At 43.6% G+C, this 19,178-nt stretch overlaps 1 protein-coding gene across 3 annotated transcripts; it reads left to right on the top strand.

The window, feature by feature from the left end:
* Positions 1-18,383, top strand: copb2 (COPI coat complex subunit beta 2). Of its 3 annotated transcripts, none has more exons than XM_082973297.1 (21): positions 1-136; positions 4,840-4,977; positions 5,092-5,178; positions 5,334-5,460; positions 5,588-5,736; positions 5,922-6,068; positions 6,249-6,348; positions 6,545-6,687; positions 6,915-7,114; positions 7,406-7,516; positions 7,708-7,796; positions 8,023-8,129; positions 8,357-8,500; positions 8,617-8,747; positions 10,994-11,201; positions 11,448-11,558; positions 11,916-12,130; positions 16,824-17,100; positions 17,287-17,370; positions 17,633-17,800; positions 17,959-18,383. In XM_082973297.1, exons 1-21 carry the CDS (start codon positions 134-136, stop codon positions 18,052-18,054), a joined length of 2,835 nt encoding a protein of 944 aa, XP_082829423.1. In that variant the 5' UTR covers positions 1-133; the 3' UTR covers positions 18,055-18,383. The 3 variants fall into 3 exon arrangements, with proteins under 3 accessions (XP_082829423.1, XP_014045585.3, XP_045570507.2); XM_014190110.3 differs by having other exon boundaries at positions 17,287-17,364; XM_045714551.2 differs by having other exon boundaries at positions 17,287-17,364; positions 17,636-17,800.
* The last annotated feature ends 795 nt before the right edge of the window (positions 18,384-19,178 follow it).

Genomic DNA, 19,178 nt, shown 5'->3' on the forward strand with positions numbered 1-19,178 from the left:
GCCGTCGCACGCAGTTTCAGGAAGTTTCATGGGTTCCACGTCACTACTCGACAGTCTGTCCACAGAAAACGCAGCACCGACTGTAATTATTCGTAATTCATTCACATAAAGAGAGACAATCCAGAGATAAAACATGGTGAGACAAGTTTACATTCGATGTTGAAAGTTGTATGTATTACGTACATATATGTAGTCTGAATTGTAATGTTTGGTGACATGTGACCAGTTTATGTCAGTAAAGACGGTGCGGTGGTGATTGAGACAAGCTAGCTATGCTAACTAAGGCTAGCTAGCTAGCAAAACAAGCTAGGCCTGTTGCTAGTTAGTTAGCTCACAATTTGTCCACCTACTAACGTTATTCAATCAAATGTATTTATAAAGCCCTTTTTTACATCAGCAGATGTCACAAAGTGCTGTACAGAAACCCAGCCTAAAACCCCAAACATCAAACAATGCAGGTGTAGAGGCACGGTGGCTAGGAAAAACTCCCTAGAAAGGCAGGAACCCAGGAAGAAACTTAAGAGAGGAACCAGGCTCTGAAGGGTGGCCAGTCCTCTTCTGGCTGTGCCGGGTGGATATTATAAGAGTACATGGCGTTGATAGATGACCAGCAGTATCGAATAATCACATTGGTTGTAGAGGGTGCAACAGGTCAGTATATCAGGAGTAAATGTCAGTTGGCTTTTCATAGCCGAGCATTCAGAGGTCGAGACCGCAGGTGCGGTAGTCCTGTTCGTCCTTGTTTAAACTATTCCGATGCATTATTATATTTTGGGAATGATGATAGCTAGCCAAATACTTGCTAACTAGCTAGCAAAGTAGTAAAGATAATCAAGTCAAATCAAATTGTATTTGTCACATGCTCTGAATACAGAAGGTGTAGACCTTACAGTGAAATTGTTTATTTTATTTTACCTTTATTTAACTAGGCAAGTCAGTTAAGAACAAATTCTTATTTTCAATGACGGCCTAGGAACAGTGGGTTAACTGCCTTGTTCAGGGGCAGAACGACAGATTTTTACCTTGTCAGCTCAGGGATTCGATCTTGCAACCAACGCTCTAAATGCTTACTTACAAGCCCACATACACATGGTTAGCAGATGTTATTGCGAGTGTAGGGAAATGATTGTGCTTCTAGTCCCGACATGTAATCTAACAATTCCACAACAACTACCTAATACATACAAATCTAAGTAAGGGAATGGAATAAGAATATTTACTTATGAATAGATGAGCAATGACAGAGTGGCATAGGCAAGATGCAATAGATACATACAGTATATACATATGAGATGAGTGATGCAAGATATGTTAACATTATTAGTGGCATTATTAAAGTGACTAGTGATCCATTTATTAAAGTGGCCAATGATTTCAAGTCTGTATGTAAGGCAGCAGCCTCTCTGTGTTAGTGATTGCTGTTTAACAGTCTCATGGCCTTGAGATGGAAGCTGTTGTTCAGTCTCTTGGTCCCAGCTTTCATGCACCTGTACTGACCTCGCCTTCTGGATGATAGCGGGGTGAACAGGCAGTGGCTTGGTTGGTTGTTGTCCTTGATGATCTTTTTGGCCTTCCTGTGACATCGGGTGCTGTAGGTGTCCTGGAGGGCAGGTAGTTTGCCCCCAGTGATGCGTTGTGCAGACCTCACCACCCTCTGGAGAGCCTTGTGGTTGTGGGCGGTGCAGTTGCCGTACCAGGTGGTGATACAGCCCGACAGGATGCTGTCAATTGTGCAGCTGTAAAAGTTTGAAGGTTTTAGGTGACAAGCCAAATTTCTTCAGTTACCTGAGGTTGAAGAGGCGCTGTTGCGTCTTCTTCACCACACTGTCTGTGTGGGTGGACCATTTCAGTTTGTCTGTAATGTGTGCGCCGAAGAACTTATCTTTCCACCTTCTGCACTGCTGTCCCGTCTATGTGGATGGGGGGGTGCTCCCTCTGCTGTTTCCTGAAGTCCACGATCATCTCCTTTGTTTTGTTGACGTTGAGTGAGAGAGTGTTTTCCTGACACTACACTCCGTGCCCTCACCTCCTCCCTGTAGGCTGTCTTGGTCGTTGTTGGTAGTCAAGCCCACTACTGTTGTGTCATCTGGAACTTGATTGAGTTGGAGGTGTGCATGCCCACGCAGTCATGGGTGAACAGGGAGTACAGGAAGGGGCTGAGCACTCACCCTTGTGGGGCCCCAGTGTTTAGGGTCAGCGAAGTGGCTAGCCTCTCTCAACAATGCAGTTTTAAGAAAAATAAGTGTCAAAGTATTTACAAAAGTAAAAAATCAATAATAAAAGAAGAAAAATAGCAAATACAGTTGAAGTCGGAAGTTTACATACACCTTAGTCAACTACATTTAAACTCAGTTTTTCACAATTCCTGACATTTAATCCTTGTAGAGATTCCCTGTCTTAGGTCAGTTAGGATCACCACTTTATTTTAAGAATGTGAAATGTCAGAATAATAGTAGAGAGATTTATTTCAGCTTTTGTTTCTTTCATCACATTCCCAGTGGGTCAGAAGTTTACATGCACTCAATTAGGATTTGGTAGCATTGCTTAACTTGTGTCAAACATTTCGGGTAGCCTTCCACAAGCTTCCCACAATAAGTTGGGTGAATTTTGGCCCATTCCTCCTGACAGAGCTGGTGGAATTGAATCAGGTTTGTAGGCCTCATTGCTCGCACACGCTTTTTCAGTTCTGCCCAGACATTTTCTATGGGATTGAGGTCAGGGCTTTGTGATGGCCACTTCAATACCTTGACTTTGTTGTCTTTAAGCCATTTTGCCACAACTTTGGAAGTATGCTTGGGGTCATTGTCCATTTGGAAGACCCATTTGTGACCAAGCTTTAACTTCCTGACTGATGTCTTGAGATGTTGCTTCAATATATCCACTTAATTTTCCAACCTCATGATGCCATCTATTTTGTGAAGTGCCCCAGTCCCTCCTGCAGTAAAGCACCCCCACAACATGATGCTGCCACCTCCGTGCTTCACGGTTGGGATGGTGTTCTTTGGCTTGCAAGCCTCCCCCTTTTCCCTCCAAATATAACGATGGTCATTATGGCCAAACAGTTCTATTTTGTTTCATCAAACCAGAGGACATTTCTCCAAAAAGTATGATCTTTGTCCCCATGTGCAGTTGCAAACCGTAGTCTGGCTTTTTTATGGCGGTTTTGGAGCAGTGGCTTCTTCCTTGCTGAGCGGCCTTTCAGGTTATATCGATATAGGACTCGTTTTACTGTGGATATAGATACTTTTGTACCTGTTTCCTCCAGCATCTTCACAGGGTCCTTTGCTGTTGTTCTGGGATTGATTTGCACTTTTCGCACCAAAGTACGTTCATCTCTAGGAGACAGAACGCATCTCCTTCCTGAGCGGTATGACGGCTGCGTGGTCCCATGGTGTTTATACTTGCGTACTATTGTTTGTACAGATGAACGTGGTACCTTCAGGCGTTTGGAAATTGCTCCCAAGGATGAGCCAAACTTGTGGAGGTCTCCAATTCTTTTTCTGAGGTCTTGGCTGATTTCTTTTGATTTCCCCATGATGTCAAGCAAAGAGGCACTGAGTTTGAAGGTAGGCCTTGAAATACATCCACAGGTACACCTCCAATTGAGTCAAATTATGTCAATTAGCCTATCAGAAGCTTCGAAAGCCATGACATAATTTTCTGGAATTTCTTCCAAGCTGTTTAAAGGCACAGTCAACTTCGTGTATGTAAACTTCTGACCCACTGGATTTGTGATAGTGACTTGTAAGTGAAATAATCTGTCTGTAAACATTTGTTGGAAAAATTACTTGTCATGCACAAAGTAGATTTCCTACCCGACTTGTCCAAACTATAGTTTGTTAACAAGACGTTTGTGGAGTGGTTGAAAAACGAGTTTTAATGACTCCACCCTAAGTGTACGTAAACTTCCGACTTCAACTGTAATTAAGGAGCGACAATAAAATAACAGTAGCGAGGCTATATACAGGGGCTACCGGTACAGAGTCAATGTGCGGGTGTACAGTACCAGTCAAGATAATGAACATCTTGCCTCTAACTCCATTATCTGTTCTCTACTACTGACCTACTGTATATTTGACTCCACGCTAACTTTGATCGTACAAGTCATTTGATGAGCATCAACAGATGTACTATTTACTAGGGTTGGGCTGTATCCAGATTTGAAAACCTTCATACCGTTCCTGTACCTTACCGGGACACAGAGGTATTGCCAGCAGTGCACACAAAGTAGTTAATTTAGCTAGCTAGCTAGTTAATTTAGCTAGCTAGCTAGTTAACGTTAGCTAGCTACAGTACATATCACATTTCCCTACTACCGTTACGCGTGAGCAGTTTCAAGTTTAATGTCACATGCTTAATTACAGTGAAATGCCCTTACAAGCTCTAAACCCAACAATGCAGTAATCAATATCCAATAGTGTAGTCAATATTTATCTAGCTAGTTATCTTTCTACATTTTGCATGTAAAATATTTTTATTTTGATGGTATGGTAGCTGCATTGCTAGCTACTGTGCTGTGTTTACATTTTTGGGGATTTTGGAAGGATTAGTAATTGTGTACTAGCTAAAGTTAGATCACCATTAGCTAACGTTAGCTTGCAAGCTACCTATGCAATCTGGGGTGTATTCATTAAGCCGATTCTGTTGCAAAATGTTTCTTTAACAGAAGCAAACGGAACGAAACGTGGAGGGGCCTACCTGAATTTGTCCAATATAGACTTTAGTTTTTGTTGCAAATTGCAACTGTTTGGACTAATGATTACACCCCAGATCAGTACACTGGGCACTGCTCTGTCAGTTTATTTGGATTGACTTGACAGCATCTCATCTGTCTCACAGCCTCTCAGGCTGGACATCAAGCGGAAGCTGACAGCCCGGTCAGACCGCGTGAAGAGCGTGGACCTCCACCCGACCGAGCCGTGGATGCTGGCCAGCCTGTACAATGGTAGTGTCTGTGTCTGGAACCACGAAACACAGGTAAACAAACACAGTTCCAGTTTGATGTTGACTACTTGCACCATGAAGATAAACAACTCAAAGCGAAACTTATATGCAATTAAAATGTACGATTTGTAAATATCTCCAATCCAGACCTTGGTGAAGACCTTCGAAGTGTGTGACCTTCCAGTGAGAGCATCGAAGTTTGTAGCCAGGAAGAACTGGGTCATAACCGGAGCGGTGAGTGATGTTGATTTAAAATTCAGGACAAGCATCTACTGAGAAAAGAGAACTTCTGATGGTCTATCTTATCTTCCTCCACTTTGTGTGGACTTGTAGAATGGAGACTACTCGCTCACTGCATTTGCAATGTCTTTCCTCCTTTCTCTCTGTAGGATGACATGCAGATCCGAGTGTTCAACTACAACACCCTGGAGAGGGTCCACATGTTTGAGGCCCACTCTGACTACATCCGCTGCATCGCCGTGCATCCCACCCAGCCCTACATCCTCACAAGCAGTGGTACGCAATCAGTAACTCTTCTCTTTTTTTTGACTCCCGTGTTTTTATACTTGTGTCAAATGCACAAACTCATTCTCTGTCACACAAGTATGATATTAACTGACTGTTACATCCTGTGTGTGTCCAGACGACATGCTAATCAAGCTGTGGGACTGGGAGAAGAAGTGGTCTTGCAGTCAGGTGTTTGAGGGCCACACCCACTACGTCATGCAGATCGTCATCAACCCTAAAGACAACAACCAGTTTGCCAGCGCTTCTCTGGACAGAACCATCAAGGTAACACCAGACACTGTGTGTGTGTGTGTGTGTGTGTGTGTGTGTGTGTGTGTGTGTGTGTGTGTGTGTGTGTGTGTGTGTGATGACTGCCTAACAAAAGTTGTGTGTGTGCTTACAACAACCATAGAGTTTCGATGTTTGTGAGTGTGTTGTTTTTTTCTGACACATGGTCTGTCCTATCCCAGGTGTGGCAGCTGGGCTCCTCCTCTCCTAACTTCACCCTTGAGGGCCATGAGAAAGGAGTCAACTGCATTGACTACTACAGCGGAGGGGACAAGCCATACCTCATATCAGGTGCTGATGACCGTCTGGTCAAGATTTGGGACTACCAGGTAAGACAGCTGTCCTGTGCCTCACCTACTCAATGGAGGCGGGATTAGTGGACTGTGTGTTTGCGCATGACTATTTTAGTCTTGCTGACCGTTCTCATCCCCTTGTCTCACCAAGAAAAAAGTTGAATTGTAGATGTTTGTAGCAGAGGATCACTCTCTCTCTTTATTTCCTCCTATCAGAACAAGACGTGTGTGCAGACCCTGGAGGGCCACGCCCAGAATGTGTCGTGTGTCAGCTTTCACCCAGAGCTGCCTATCATCATCACAGGCTCAGAGGACGGTGAGGAAATTCCTTAAACTCTATCATATTCTGATCCTCTGAAAGTACTTATTCTGTTGTTGGTGAGCAGATATATTCGCTCCACTCTGGATGATTTTACATATTGAAAAATCCAAACGTTAAATAAAACCACACAAAAACATGCACACAAGTCCCCCCAAAAATATTTTAAAAAATCCATTCTCTGGTTCCTTAGGCACTGTGCGTATCTGGCATTCGAGTACGTACCGTCTGGAGAGCACGCTGAACTACGGCATGGAGCGCGTGTGGTGTGTGTGTGGCCTGAGAGGCTCCAACAACGTGGCGCTGGGCTACGACGAAGGCAGCATCATCATCAAGGTGTTCAATAGACACGTCAATGACCATATATTTGTGCATAAGAGTCAAAACTCAAGAAAAACACTTTTTTTCCCACACTGACGGGTTCCCACTGCGAGTTTGATAGAATTTCTGTTTGTACACATTGCACGCGTACTCTTTAACTCCCTTTCTATGTTGAAACAACTACTCAGTGACATCTCCTGAAAGCCTTGGTACTTTATTCCATCCTCTCCTGTGATCTGTAGCTGGGCCGTGAGGAGCCAGCCATGTCCATGGACACCAGTGGGAAGATCATCTGGGCCAAGCACTCGGAGGTGCAGCAGGCAAACCTGAAGGCCATGGGCGACACGGAGATCAAGGACGGAGAGAGGCTGCCGCTGGCCGTCAAAGACATGGGCAGCTGTGAGATCTACCCCCAGACCATCCAGCACAACCCCAACGGAAGGTCAGTCCGCACTGCATTGGACTCCCGTGTCAGCTATTCAGTGAATCTATCCAAATGTCTTGCACAACAACTGCATATTTGTGTGCCACACCTTCAAATGTTATATAAAAAAAACTCATTTGTTAGAAAACATGTGGACCCCCACCACACACACACTTTAAAACGTGTTCCACATCTCCAGAAATAAATGGCTAATTCTCCAAACACACCTCAACTTCAAAGTCTGTTGAAAATCTGGATGTTTTATAGAGCCCCGCTTTAATCCATATGCATTGTTGTTTGCGTTGTCAGGTTTGTTGTGGTGTGTGGAGACGGAGAGTACATCATCTACACTGCCATGGCCCTGAGGAACAAGAGCTTCGGCTCAGCGCAGGAGTTTGTATGGGCACACGACTCCTCCGAGTGAGTCCATCACACACACCCCTACAATTCATTCACAGCAATTGGGATTTAGCTTTATATAATTTAGCTTTATATAATTTAACTAAATAACCAATCAAAGTTTTTATGGTATGTGATTTAGTCTTTTTATTTCCAGAATGGATGATTACTTTCTGTCACTAAGAGAATGTCCATGGTCTGCCTTGTCATAGGTATGCCATCAGGGAAAGCAACAGTGTGGTCAAAATCTTCAAGAACTTCAAGGAGAAGAAGTCTTTCAAGCCAGACTTTGGTGCTGAAGGTAAGTGGAAGAAGGCAGGCCCAGGTAGTTAGTAGTGTGAACAAAGATACTGCAAACAAATTCTGACAGTTTTGATGGAACCCGCCAGGTAATGAAAAAATGTTTTACGACAGAAAATGAAATTAACTTTCTTATTGGACAACTCCAGGTAGTCCATATGTGTTTCAGTATGTTTTCTTCCAACTGGTGCCTAACGAATATGAGCCTGATATAAATTTCCCTGCAGGTATCTATGGAGGCTTTTTGCTAGGCGTCAGGTCAGTGAACGGTCTGGCCTTCTATGACTGGGAAAACACAGAGCTGATCCGCCGCATCGAGATCCAGCCCAAACATGTGAGTACTCCTGTAGAGAAAATAGCATCTTTATCAGAATATAGATGTGTACAGGAGCATCCTGGCATGGGGTCTGTTTCGGTGAATGTTTGCTTTTCTACCCAGTACCGTATTGATAGAAATGTGCTTTATGACATAGCGTTTTCATCATCATGCCATCAGGACTGAAAGCGAAGCATGAGATAACACTGCATCCTCTCTCTCTTTCCCTCTCTCTCTGTTTGTAGATCTTCTGGTCAGACTCCGGGGAGTTGGTGTGTATAGCCACAGAAGATTCCTTCTTCATCCTGCGCTACCTGTCAGAGAAAGTAGCCGCCTCCCAAGAGAACAACGAGGGAGTGACCGAGGATGGCATCGAAGACGCCTTTGAGGTGTGTGTGTGACAGGCTAATACTCTGGTGCCCTCAATAACAGAGCACCAGTGAACAGCCACCTCTTTCCTCCTCCCTAATCTGTCGGCCATTTTGTGTCTGTTTTGATCCTCCAGGTCCAGGGGGAGATCCAGGAAGTGGTGAAGACAGGCCTGTGGGTGGGAGACTGCTTCATCTACACCAGCTCTGTCAACAGACTCAACTACTTTGTGGGGGGAGAGATTGTCACCATCGCTCACCTGGACAGGTACGGCGAACCAGGGTTATATTTATTAGTGCACAGCGTAGCAATACGTTTTGCAACAGAAAACAAAAACTTCTTATGGGACAAATTGAGGTAGGTCCCTCCCTGTTTGCTTCTGTTTGGTTCATAGGGAATACGATCCAGGAGTAAGAGACTGGAGTTGAAGAATAAGTGGAGCTCAGTACTGCTGTTGCTTTAAGTGCGACACCAGTCTTGCTGGGTGTGTAAGCCCCAGTGTTGGGGGTATAAGACCAGAAACAATAACCTCTGTAAATTTGCAGAATAGGCTAAATGTTTGTGTTAAGTCAGCTAATGTAAAGCCAAAAGTCCCCACTAGTGTCCTCGTTAGGGCAACATTTGAATCAGTCACGTCCTTTTGAGTTGAAAGCAGCAGATGTGCTTGGGCTACGTTGACATTCATCCTACAACAAGACTATCCAACGAATAACTGAATAAATAGGGGGAGGTGGAAACCCCATTAACTTACTCAACAACCTCAAGTGTATTTTTTGTGTTCTGGACACAGATTAAAGTGGAACTGACAGCGTTTTAACTACTGCAGGTATCAAACAGACAGTCATATTAGTCAAAAATATCAAATTCCCAGTTTATGCTATAAAACTATTTTAAAAATAGGTTCTATTTGACAAAAACTTCCAAGACGTACAGTAAGACATTGTTGGGAGAATAGATGGATGTTGTTCAGAACATGATTAATATAATTCACCAATACATTTCTTGGTAGTCCAAAACATATTGCTATCGGGTTATAAATCGAAGCTGGCCTGGTATATAGTTTGCTGCCTCTATTCGGGATGCACTGTTTTAGTTTTAAATACTACATTTTTTGGGACAAAAATGTATGAATATAACAGCCTGGGAATGTCAATATAATCAAACTAGCAAGGGCAACGATCACAAGTCAGTCATAACATGGCTAATAGGCTAGCGTATCTATTTAGGAGCTATTTATTTAGCAAGCTTAAAATACAGAGCCCAACATTAGTTAGCTAGCTGTTGGGAGGATGTCATGTCATTGGACAAGTGGGTGACTGAATTTTTCCCCTCGCTGTTTTTCGGTGGCTACAGCTAAAGATGCAGGTGTCATTTGGTTAGCTAGCAAGAAATGTGAGTTGCTTTGCTATGCTGAACTTGAACAACTATTCTTCACAGTTTGAATGCATATCTCTTAGTTGTCAATTAAATGTATTTGGCATCGATCAAATGGGCAGGCAGGCAGTTCCCATTCAATTGTCAAAATGTGTGTTGGGACAATCATGCATTGGCAGGCAAGCTGCAGAAGAGCAAGCAAGCTACTTTACCCCATCGTTTATCAGTGCAATTTTGACGGCCAACTTTAAGCTGAAGAAGAGGGTTTGTCACTCTAGATTTGAGCTCATCTGGCTCTGGCTAACATTTGTTGTTGATTTTAGGGAGGAAGAGAGCCTACCTGTTCATGGTTGATTGATCAATAGGACTGTAAAGTTCCCAAATATAAGAGGACTCCTGTGGTATTTACTGCAGAAACCCATTCAGGTCTATTTTGTGGCTTGTGCGAATGCTTTTTAATGATCTGATGGTCTAAGGTCGCACTGTTGCTACTGCCTGTAAACACACAGTCCAGTTCAAAGTGAATGAAGGCAGGTCCTACTGCCTGTAAACACACAGTCCAGTTCAAAGTGAATGATGGCAGGTCCTACTGCCTGTAAACACACAGTCCAGTTCAAAGTGAGTGATGGCAGGCCCATATGGCTTATTTGCATCCACGCCTCCTGTAGTTCTGATTGTCTATGGCTCTGTGTAGAGTCTGGTCCAGGACAGGGCCGACACATCTTTATGAAGTTTTACTTACTACAGTGTCTATTAATTGTCCAAACGCACGGACGCTTTCTCACTATATATTGCTGTATAATTTTCACAAATGCCTTACTCTACGTCATTCCCAAACATTCTATGAAAGTGCTCAGAAAATATAAATAAATAAGGGGCCGTCATATTCTTCCTTGGGGTGTATATGAACAGATTTGTATCAGATTTCACATTGCTAAAACGCTGTCAGTTACACGTTAAGCCTAGTCCTGGACTAAAATGATCTTCCTATGAAAAGATCTTCCTTCGTTCCGCATGCTTTTTAGTCTAGAACTAGGCTTTATCTGTGCGTTGGAAACCAGCCCTAGAACGCCATCTCATAGTGTGATCAGTTTCCTTTTAAATCCCTATAACACACTGTCTATCTGCTCCATCCGTAGGACCATGTACCTGCTGGGCTACATCCCCAAGGACGACCGCCTGTACCTGGGCGACAAGGAGCTGAACATCGTCAGTTACTCCCTACTTGTGTCTGTGCTGGAGTACCAGACGGCTGTGATGCGCCGGGACTTTGGCATGGCCGACAAAGTGCTGCCCACCATCCCCAAGGAGCAGAGGACACGGGTAGCACACTTCCTGGAGAAACAGGTCAGAAACGTCCTGTTCACAGAGGAAGTGAGGCAAATGGATGAAGTAAAATGTAGTATTTATAATCTATGGTGGAGCCGGTGGGCAACGGGAATTCTAGCTAGACTACGGGATGCTAGCATTTCTGGACTCTCCATTTCAAAACAAAAATTGTATGTGGCTGCTGTTGTATGTTGTGTGAACTGACTGTGTGTCTTTCCATGAAATGTTACACTGTTTACTGATATGTTCTTGTTGGTCGTCCAGGGCTTCAAGCAGCAGGCTCTGGCCGTGTCATCAGACTCGGAGCACAGGTTTGAGCTTGCCCTGCAGCTGGGGGAGCTGAAGATCGCCTATCAGCTGGCTGTGGAGGCAGAGGTGAGACCTACAGTACAATAGGCTGTGGAGAGACCACTGCACACACACTACAAGAGTTCAAAGACTAAAGATTAATGTTAGTTATTCTACAATTAGTTATTCAATACTGAAGACGTATCTTCTCGGTTTAAATCTATTTAGTCAACATGTGATTTAGATCTGAATGGACTGTGTAGTCAAATTGTTAAATGAAATGAATTAACCGTCCTTCAGCTAAGCTGCACTAAACGATGTTTAACTATGTCATTGTTTTAGCTTGACGTGAGGATTCAACTCCGTACGATATCCGTCTAACTGACAGTATATAACGTGAACGTAAATGTTTAACATTAGACCCGTTGTTTTCTCTGGTGGCAGTCGGAGCAGAAGTGGAAGCAGCTGGCAGAGCTGGCCATCAGTAAGTGCCAGTTTAGCCTGGCCCAGGAGTGCCTTCATCACGCCCAGGACTACGGCGGCCTGCTGCTGCTGGCCACCGCCTCGGGCAACGCCGCCATGGTGGGCAAGCTGGCCGAGGGCGCCGAGCGGGACGGCAAGAACAACGTGGCATTCATGACCTACTTCCTGCAGGGGAAGTGAGTACAGAAGAGGGGAACAGGCAGGTGGATGGAGCACATCATGTGATTTACATTGAACAAAAATATAAACGCAACAATTTCAACGTTTTTACTGAGTTACAGTTCATATAAGGAATTAAGTTAATTGAAATAAATTAGTTAGGTCCTATCTATGGATTTCACATGACTGGGCAGGGGTGCAGCCTGGGAGGGCATAGGCCTACCCACTGTGGAGCCAGGCCCAGCCAATCAAAATGAGTTTCTCCCAAAAAAAGGGCTTTATTACAGACAGAAATGCTCCTCAGCACCCCTCCCCCCACAGACGATCCCGCAGGTGAAGAAGCCGGATGTGGAGGTCCTGGGCTGGCGTGGTTACACATGGTCTGCGGTTGTGAGGCCGGTTGGCCGTACTGCCAAATTCTCTAAAACAATGTTGTATTTATTTTGGATTCCAATAGCAGCTACTCTTCCTGGGGTCCAGCAAAATTAAGGCAGTTTATAAAATGTACAACATTAAATCAAATCAAACGTTATTTGTCACATGCGCCGAATTCAACAAGTGTAGACTTTACCGTGAAATGCTTACTTACAAGCCCTTAACCAAGAGTGCAGTTGAAGACAGGTTAAGAAAATAAATATTTACCAAGTTAACTAAAATAAAAAGTAATAATAAAAATGAACACAATAACAATAACGAGGCTATATACAGGGGGCACCGGTACCGAGTCAGTGTGCGGGGCTACAGGCTAGTTGAGGTAATCTGTACATGTAGGTGGGAGTGAAGTAACTATGCATAGATAAACATTACAATACATTCACAGGTTTCACACACACTGTGTGCCCTCAGGCCCCTACTCCACCACTACCACATATCTACAGTACTTAATCCACGTGTACGTGTGTGTATAGTGCGTATGTTATTGTGTGTGTGTATGCATGTGTCTGTGCCTTTGTTTGTGTTGCTTCACAATTCTATAAGTTGTTTTTTTTCTGTTTTTTTAAATATAATTTTATTGCTTGCATCAGTTACTTGATGTGGAATAGAGTTCCATGTAGTCATGGCTCTATGTAGTACTGTGCGCCTCCAATAGTCTGTTCTGGACTTGGGGACTGTGAAGAGACCTCTGGTGGTATATCTTGTGGGGTAATGATGGGTGTCCGAGCTGTGAGCCAGTAGTTCAAACAGACAGCTTGGTGCATTCAACATGTCAATACCTCACATAAATACAAGCAGTAATTAAGTCAATCTCTCGTCCACATTGAGCAAGGAGAGATTGACATGCTTATTATTAATATTAGCTCTCTAAGTCCTTTTTTTGTGGTACCTGACCACATGACTGAACAGTAGTCCAGGTGTGACAAAACTTGAGCCTGTAGGACCTGCCTTGTTGATAGTGCTGTTAAGAAGGTAGAGCAGCTCTTTATTATGGACAGACTTCTCCATATCTCAGCTATTGTTGTATCAATATTTTTTGACCATGACAGTTTACAATCCAGGGTTACTCCAAACAGTTTAGTCTCCTTAACTTGCTCAATTTCCACCTTATTTATTACAAGATTTAGTTTGAGGTTTAGGGTTTAGTGAATGATTTGTCCCAAATACAATGCTTTTAGTTTTAGAAATATTTAGGACTAACTTATTACTTGCCACCCACTCAGAAACTAATTGCAACTCTTTAAGTGTTGCAGTCATTTCAGTCGCTGTAGTAGCTGACGTGTATACTGTTGAGTCATGTTAAAATGCCAGGTTTTTGTGATGTAAAAGAATGAGACAAAGATAAATCATGTCAGAACTTTTTCTACTGTTAATGTGACCTATAATGTGAACAATTCAATTGAAAAACAAACTGAAATCTTTGAGGGGGAAAATGAAAAATAAAAACCTTACAATAACCTGGTTGCATAAGTGTGCACACCCTCTTATAACTGGGGATGTGGCTGTGTTCAGAATTAACCAATCACATTCAAACTCATGTTAAATAGAAGTCATTACACACCTGCCATCATTTAAAGTGACTCTGATTAATCACAAATAAAGTTCAGCTGTTCTAGTAGGATTATCCTGACATTATCTTAGTTGCATCTCAGAGCAAAAGCCATGGTCTGCAGAGAGCTTCCAAAGCATCAGAGGGATCTCATTGTTGAAAGATATCAGTCAGGAGAAGGGTACAAAATAATTTCCAAAGCATTACATATACCATGGAACACAGTGAAGACAGTCATTATCAAGTGGAGAAAATATGGCACCACAGAGACATTACCAAGAACTGGACGTCCCTCCAAAATGTATGAAAAGACGAGAAGAAAACTGGTAAGGGAGGCTTCCAAGAGGCCTACAGCAACATTAAAGGAACTGCAGGAATGTCTGGCAAGTACTAGCTGTGTGCTACATGTGGCAACAATCTCCCGTATTCTTCATATGAATGGGCTATGGGGTAGGGTGGTAAGACGGAAGCCTTTTCTTATAATGAAAAACATCCAAGCCCGGCTGAAGTTTGCAAAAACAAACATCAAGTCCCCCAAAAGCACGTGGGAAAATGTGTTATGGTCTGATGAAACCAAGGTTGAACTTTTTGCCATAATTCCAAAAGGTATGTTTGCCGCAAAAACAACACTGCACATCACCCAAAGAACACCATACCCACAGTGAAGCATGGTGGTGGCAGCATCATGCTTTGGGGCTGTTTTTCTTCAGCTGGAACCGGGGCCTTAGGGTGGAGGGAATTATGAACAGTTCCAAATACCAGGCAATTTTGGCACAAAACCTTCAGGCGTCCGTTAGAAAGCTGAAGAGGAAGTTCACCTTTCAGCACGACAACGACCCAAAGCACACATCCAAATCCACGAAAGCATGGCTTCACCAGAAGAAGATTAACGTTTTGGAATGGCCCAGCCAGAGCCCAGACCTGAATCCAATTGAACATCTCTGGGGTGATCTGAAGAGGGCTGTGCACAGGAGATGTCCTCGCAATCTGACAGATTTGGAGCGCTTTTGCAAAGAAGAGTGGGCAAATATTGCCACATCAAGATGTGCCATGCTAATAGACTCCTACCCAAAAAGACTGAGTGCTGTAATAAAATCAAAAGGTGCTTCAACAAAGTATTAGTTTAAGGGTGTGCACACTTATGCAACCAGGTTATTGTGATAAAAAAAAAAAAATCCCCTCAAAGATTTCAGTTTGTTTTTCAATTGAATTGTTCACGTTATAGGTCACATTAAAGGTGGAAAAAGTTCTGACATGATTTCTTTGTTTCATTATTTTACATCACAAAAACCTGGCATTTTAACAAGGGTGTGTAGACTTTTTATATCCACTGTACATAGACACACAGGCTTTACTCAAAGCCATTGGCATGTCATTAGTAAAGATTGAAAAAAGTAATGGGCCTAGACAGTTGCCCTGGGGAATTCCTGATTCTACCTGGATTATGTTGGAGAGGCTTGGGCTCCCAAGTGGTGCAGCGGTCTAAGGCACTGCATCTCAGTACTAGAGGCGTCACTACAGACACCCTAATTCGATTCCAGGCTTTATCACAACCGGCCGTGATTGGGAGTCCCATAGGGCGGCGCACCATTAGCCCAGCATCGTCCGGGTTTGGCCAGTGTAGGCCGTCATTGTAAATAAGAATTTGTTCTTAACTGACTTGCCTAGTAAAATAAAGGTTAAATAAAATTAAAACTCCAGCAGCAGACTATTGTCGATAATGTCAAAAGCCGCACTGAAGTCTAACAAAACAGCCTCCACAATTTATCATCAATTTCTCTTACACAAATGACTGATGATTGGCTAAGTGCTGTGCTTGTTGAATGTCCTTCCCTATAAGCGTGCTGAAAGTCTGTCAATTTCTTTACTGTAAAATAGCATTGTATCTGGTCAAACACATTTTCTCCCAAAAGTTTACTAAGGGTTTGTGACAGGCTGATTGGTCGGCTATTTGAGCCAGTAAAGGGGGCTTTACTATTCTTAGGTAGCGGAATGACTTTTGCTTCCCTCCAAGCCACACACATTCTAGTAGGCTTAAATAGAAAATATGGCAAATAGGAGTGGCAATATCGTATGCTATTATCCTCAGTAATTTTCCATCCAAGTTGTCAGACCCTGGTGGCTTGTCATTGTTGATAGACAACAGCTTAGGCTGCTTATGGTAGAGAAATTAACATTAAATTCTCTGGTGGACATTCCTGCAGTCAGCATGCCAATTGCATGCTCCCTCAAAATACATCTGTGGCATTGTATTCTGTGACAAAACTGCACATTTTAGACTTGCGCAAGGTGCACTTGTGTAATGATCATGCTGTTTAACCAGCTTCTTGATATGCCACACCTGTCAAGTGGATGGATTATCTTGGCAAAGGAGAAATGCTCACTAACAGGGATGTAAACAAATGTGTGCACAAAGGTTTACAGAAATAAGCTTTTTGTGTGTATGGAACATTTCTGGGATGTTTTATTTCAGCTCATAAAACATGGGACCAACACTTTATATTTGTTTAGTTTTTTTGTTCAGTGTATTACCAATGGAATCTTTCTGTCACCGGCGCTATTCCTTCATCCATGTCAGTGAGGCATCCGACTTCCTTGTTGTAGCTGTTAACAATTAGCAAAAATAAGCTCTTGGAAAGTACATAACTCAACTCTTTATGATATAACGTGATTAGTAGGAGTTTTGGACCTCTCTCTGACACTGGTGTCTGGCTGTCTGTCCTCAGACTGGACCACTGTCTGGAGCTGCTGATCCGGACCAACCGGCTGCCCGAGGCGGCCTTCCTGGCCCGCACCTACCTGCCCAGCCAGGTGTCCAGAGTGGTCAAGCTGTGGAGGGAGAGCCTGGCCAAGGTCAACCAGAAGGCGGCCGAGTCGCTGGCCGACCCCACTGAGTATGAGAACCTGTTCCCCGGGCTGAAGGAGTCGTTCGTGGCCGAGCAGTTCCTCCGTGAGACCTGTCTGGGCAACTCCCGGCCAGCCACCGACTACCCTCTCATCACGGTGAGTGGTGGGGGAGCTCTAATAAATAGGAATAATCTGACGTTCACATCTCGAAGCTGAAAGATAGTTATGGATGCATATTTGCGTCACAGAAGTAGTCCACTCTCTCTATCCTTATCTCATCCATTGCTGTCTTTGTCTGATCGTTGACACACAACACCCATTCCTCCTGTCTCTTTTCTCCAGCCCAATGAAGAACGCAATATACTAGAGGAGGCCACGGGCTACGAGCCCAAAGGAACTCCACTCTCCCTCGCTACACCGGTACTGGTAAAATCTTAATTCTTCTCAGAAACCTCCACTACAAAGACTAATTGGAGGCCAACTTGATTAAAGGCTTTGTAGTTCTAGTTCTACACAGACAATATGTTTTTGATATCACTGACCTAGAAGTGGAAGAGTAGAGTTTCACATCTAGAAAAGCCCTCACGTGTTGGCTGGATTAAAGATGGAATCAGGGGAGATGCTAAAAAACAGACCTCACACGCCTTGTGTTGAGTCCTGCTCATGTCTGTGTGTGTGCGTCCACCAGCAGGCTGAAGACGGCGGCGAGGAGACCATGCCGGCTGCAGGCGTGATGGCGTCCGTGTTGGCGGCGATAGTGGCCCCCGTGGCTGCAGCCGTGATCCCCTCGGAGGCAGAGCCTGAGGTTGCACCTGAGGAGGAAAGCCCCAGCTCATCTGAGTCACAGAAGGACAAGGTAGGCAACAGCCTCCCTAGAAATAGACCAATGTTCAGTAGGTGAGGAGCTTTACCCAGTGAGAAGAAATCGAGATGTATGAACATAACCTGTTGCAATATCAGTACCATTAGCTGTGTTATGGGCCAGGTGTTAACGTTGTGTGTTTACTTCCCCAGGCCCTGGACGAACTTGAAGACGACCTGGACAACATGGAGCTGGACGACATTGATACCTCGGACGTCAACCTGGACGACGACTTCCTAGATGACTGAGAACTCCCCCTCTCTCTCTCATTCACGCTATCAATTTATTTAAGAGACCAAACCCACTTTTGTAATTTTACTTTACCTGTGTTATTTTTGTCCTACGGTGTTTGGAAGACTAAGTAGATTATTATGCTGATTCCCAGGCGAGGGAAAGAGAGGCGAGTTATACATGTCTTGAATCTTAAAGCAGATTTTTTTTTACTTCATCCAGGACCTTGCCTTCACTAATTATCTGTGCATTGAGTTATATATTTTCACCCCTGTATGTGTTCAATGGCAAATCAGTGTTCATTTACGCCAAATAAATTGCAAATGATGTACATGTATGTCAAACACTGGTGTTGTTAGTTTGACCTTTTTGATCCATCGGGGGTATAATCATTAGATGCTGGCTTTTAAACTGACCTCTAAAAAGTACAATAATTCATTTGTGCTGTGTTTTTTCACAGTAGACTTGATTGTTGTTAACTCAGTTTTTTAGCTTCATTTGTCGTTCCTCGTGTATAAAACTAGCTGGTTTTGAATGTTATTTCAAATTGTTTTAAAGCAACTGGCGGCAGCGTAGCCTCGTGGTGAGTGTTGGACTAGTAACCCAAAGGTTGCAAGATCAAATCCCTGAGCTGACAAGGTACAAAATCTGTCATTCTGCCCCTGAACAAGGCAGTTAACCCACTGTTCCTAGGCCGTCATTGAAAATAACGTATTTTGTCTAATTCCCCTCACGGATTCAACGTTTGATTCAACAATTAACCACGTCTGAAAGTGTAGTGTGCGTGTCTGCGCAGCTTAACTGCAATGTAGTCGATCTCAAACGTTCCCCCTCTTCAAGTGACCCGTCCTACACTTTAAGTAAACACGTGTAGCTTTGTCTGCTCTTGGCTTTAAACACAATGGTCTCTTGGCGCGCTCTTTTATACAGAGCTTTTCAGGAGTACATTTTCATTTTAATCTGAAAATCCGGTGTTTCTCAACCATGTAAAATCGTTCAAACAAGCTACCTTAGATATATGGCCACATCCGGAGTTTTACAGCCTACAGCAAATAAGGAGATGGCTTTATCTGCCTAAAGTAGCAACATTGTTTTCATTTTGTGTTCCCGCGGAGACACAGGTAGCATTGGCGACTACTAG

This window comes from Salmo salar, chromosome 03 (assembly GCF_965601325.2).
Source record: "Salmo salar chromosome 03, fSalSal1, whole genome shotgun sequence".
Lineage (NCBI taxonomy): Eukaryota > Metazoa > Chordata > Actinopteri > Salmoniformes > Salmonidae > Salmo > Salmo salar.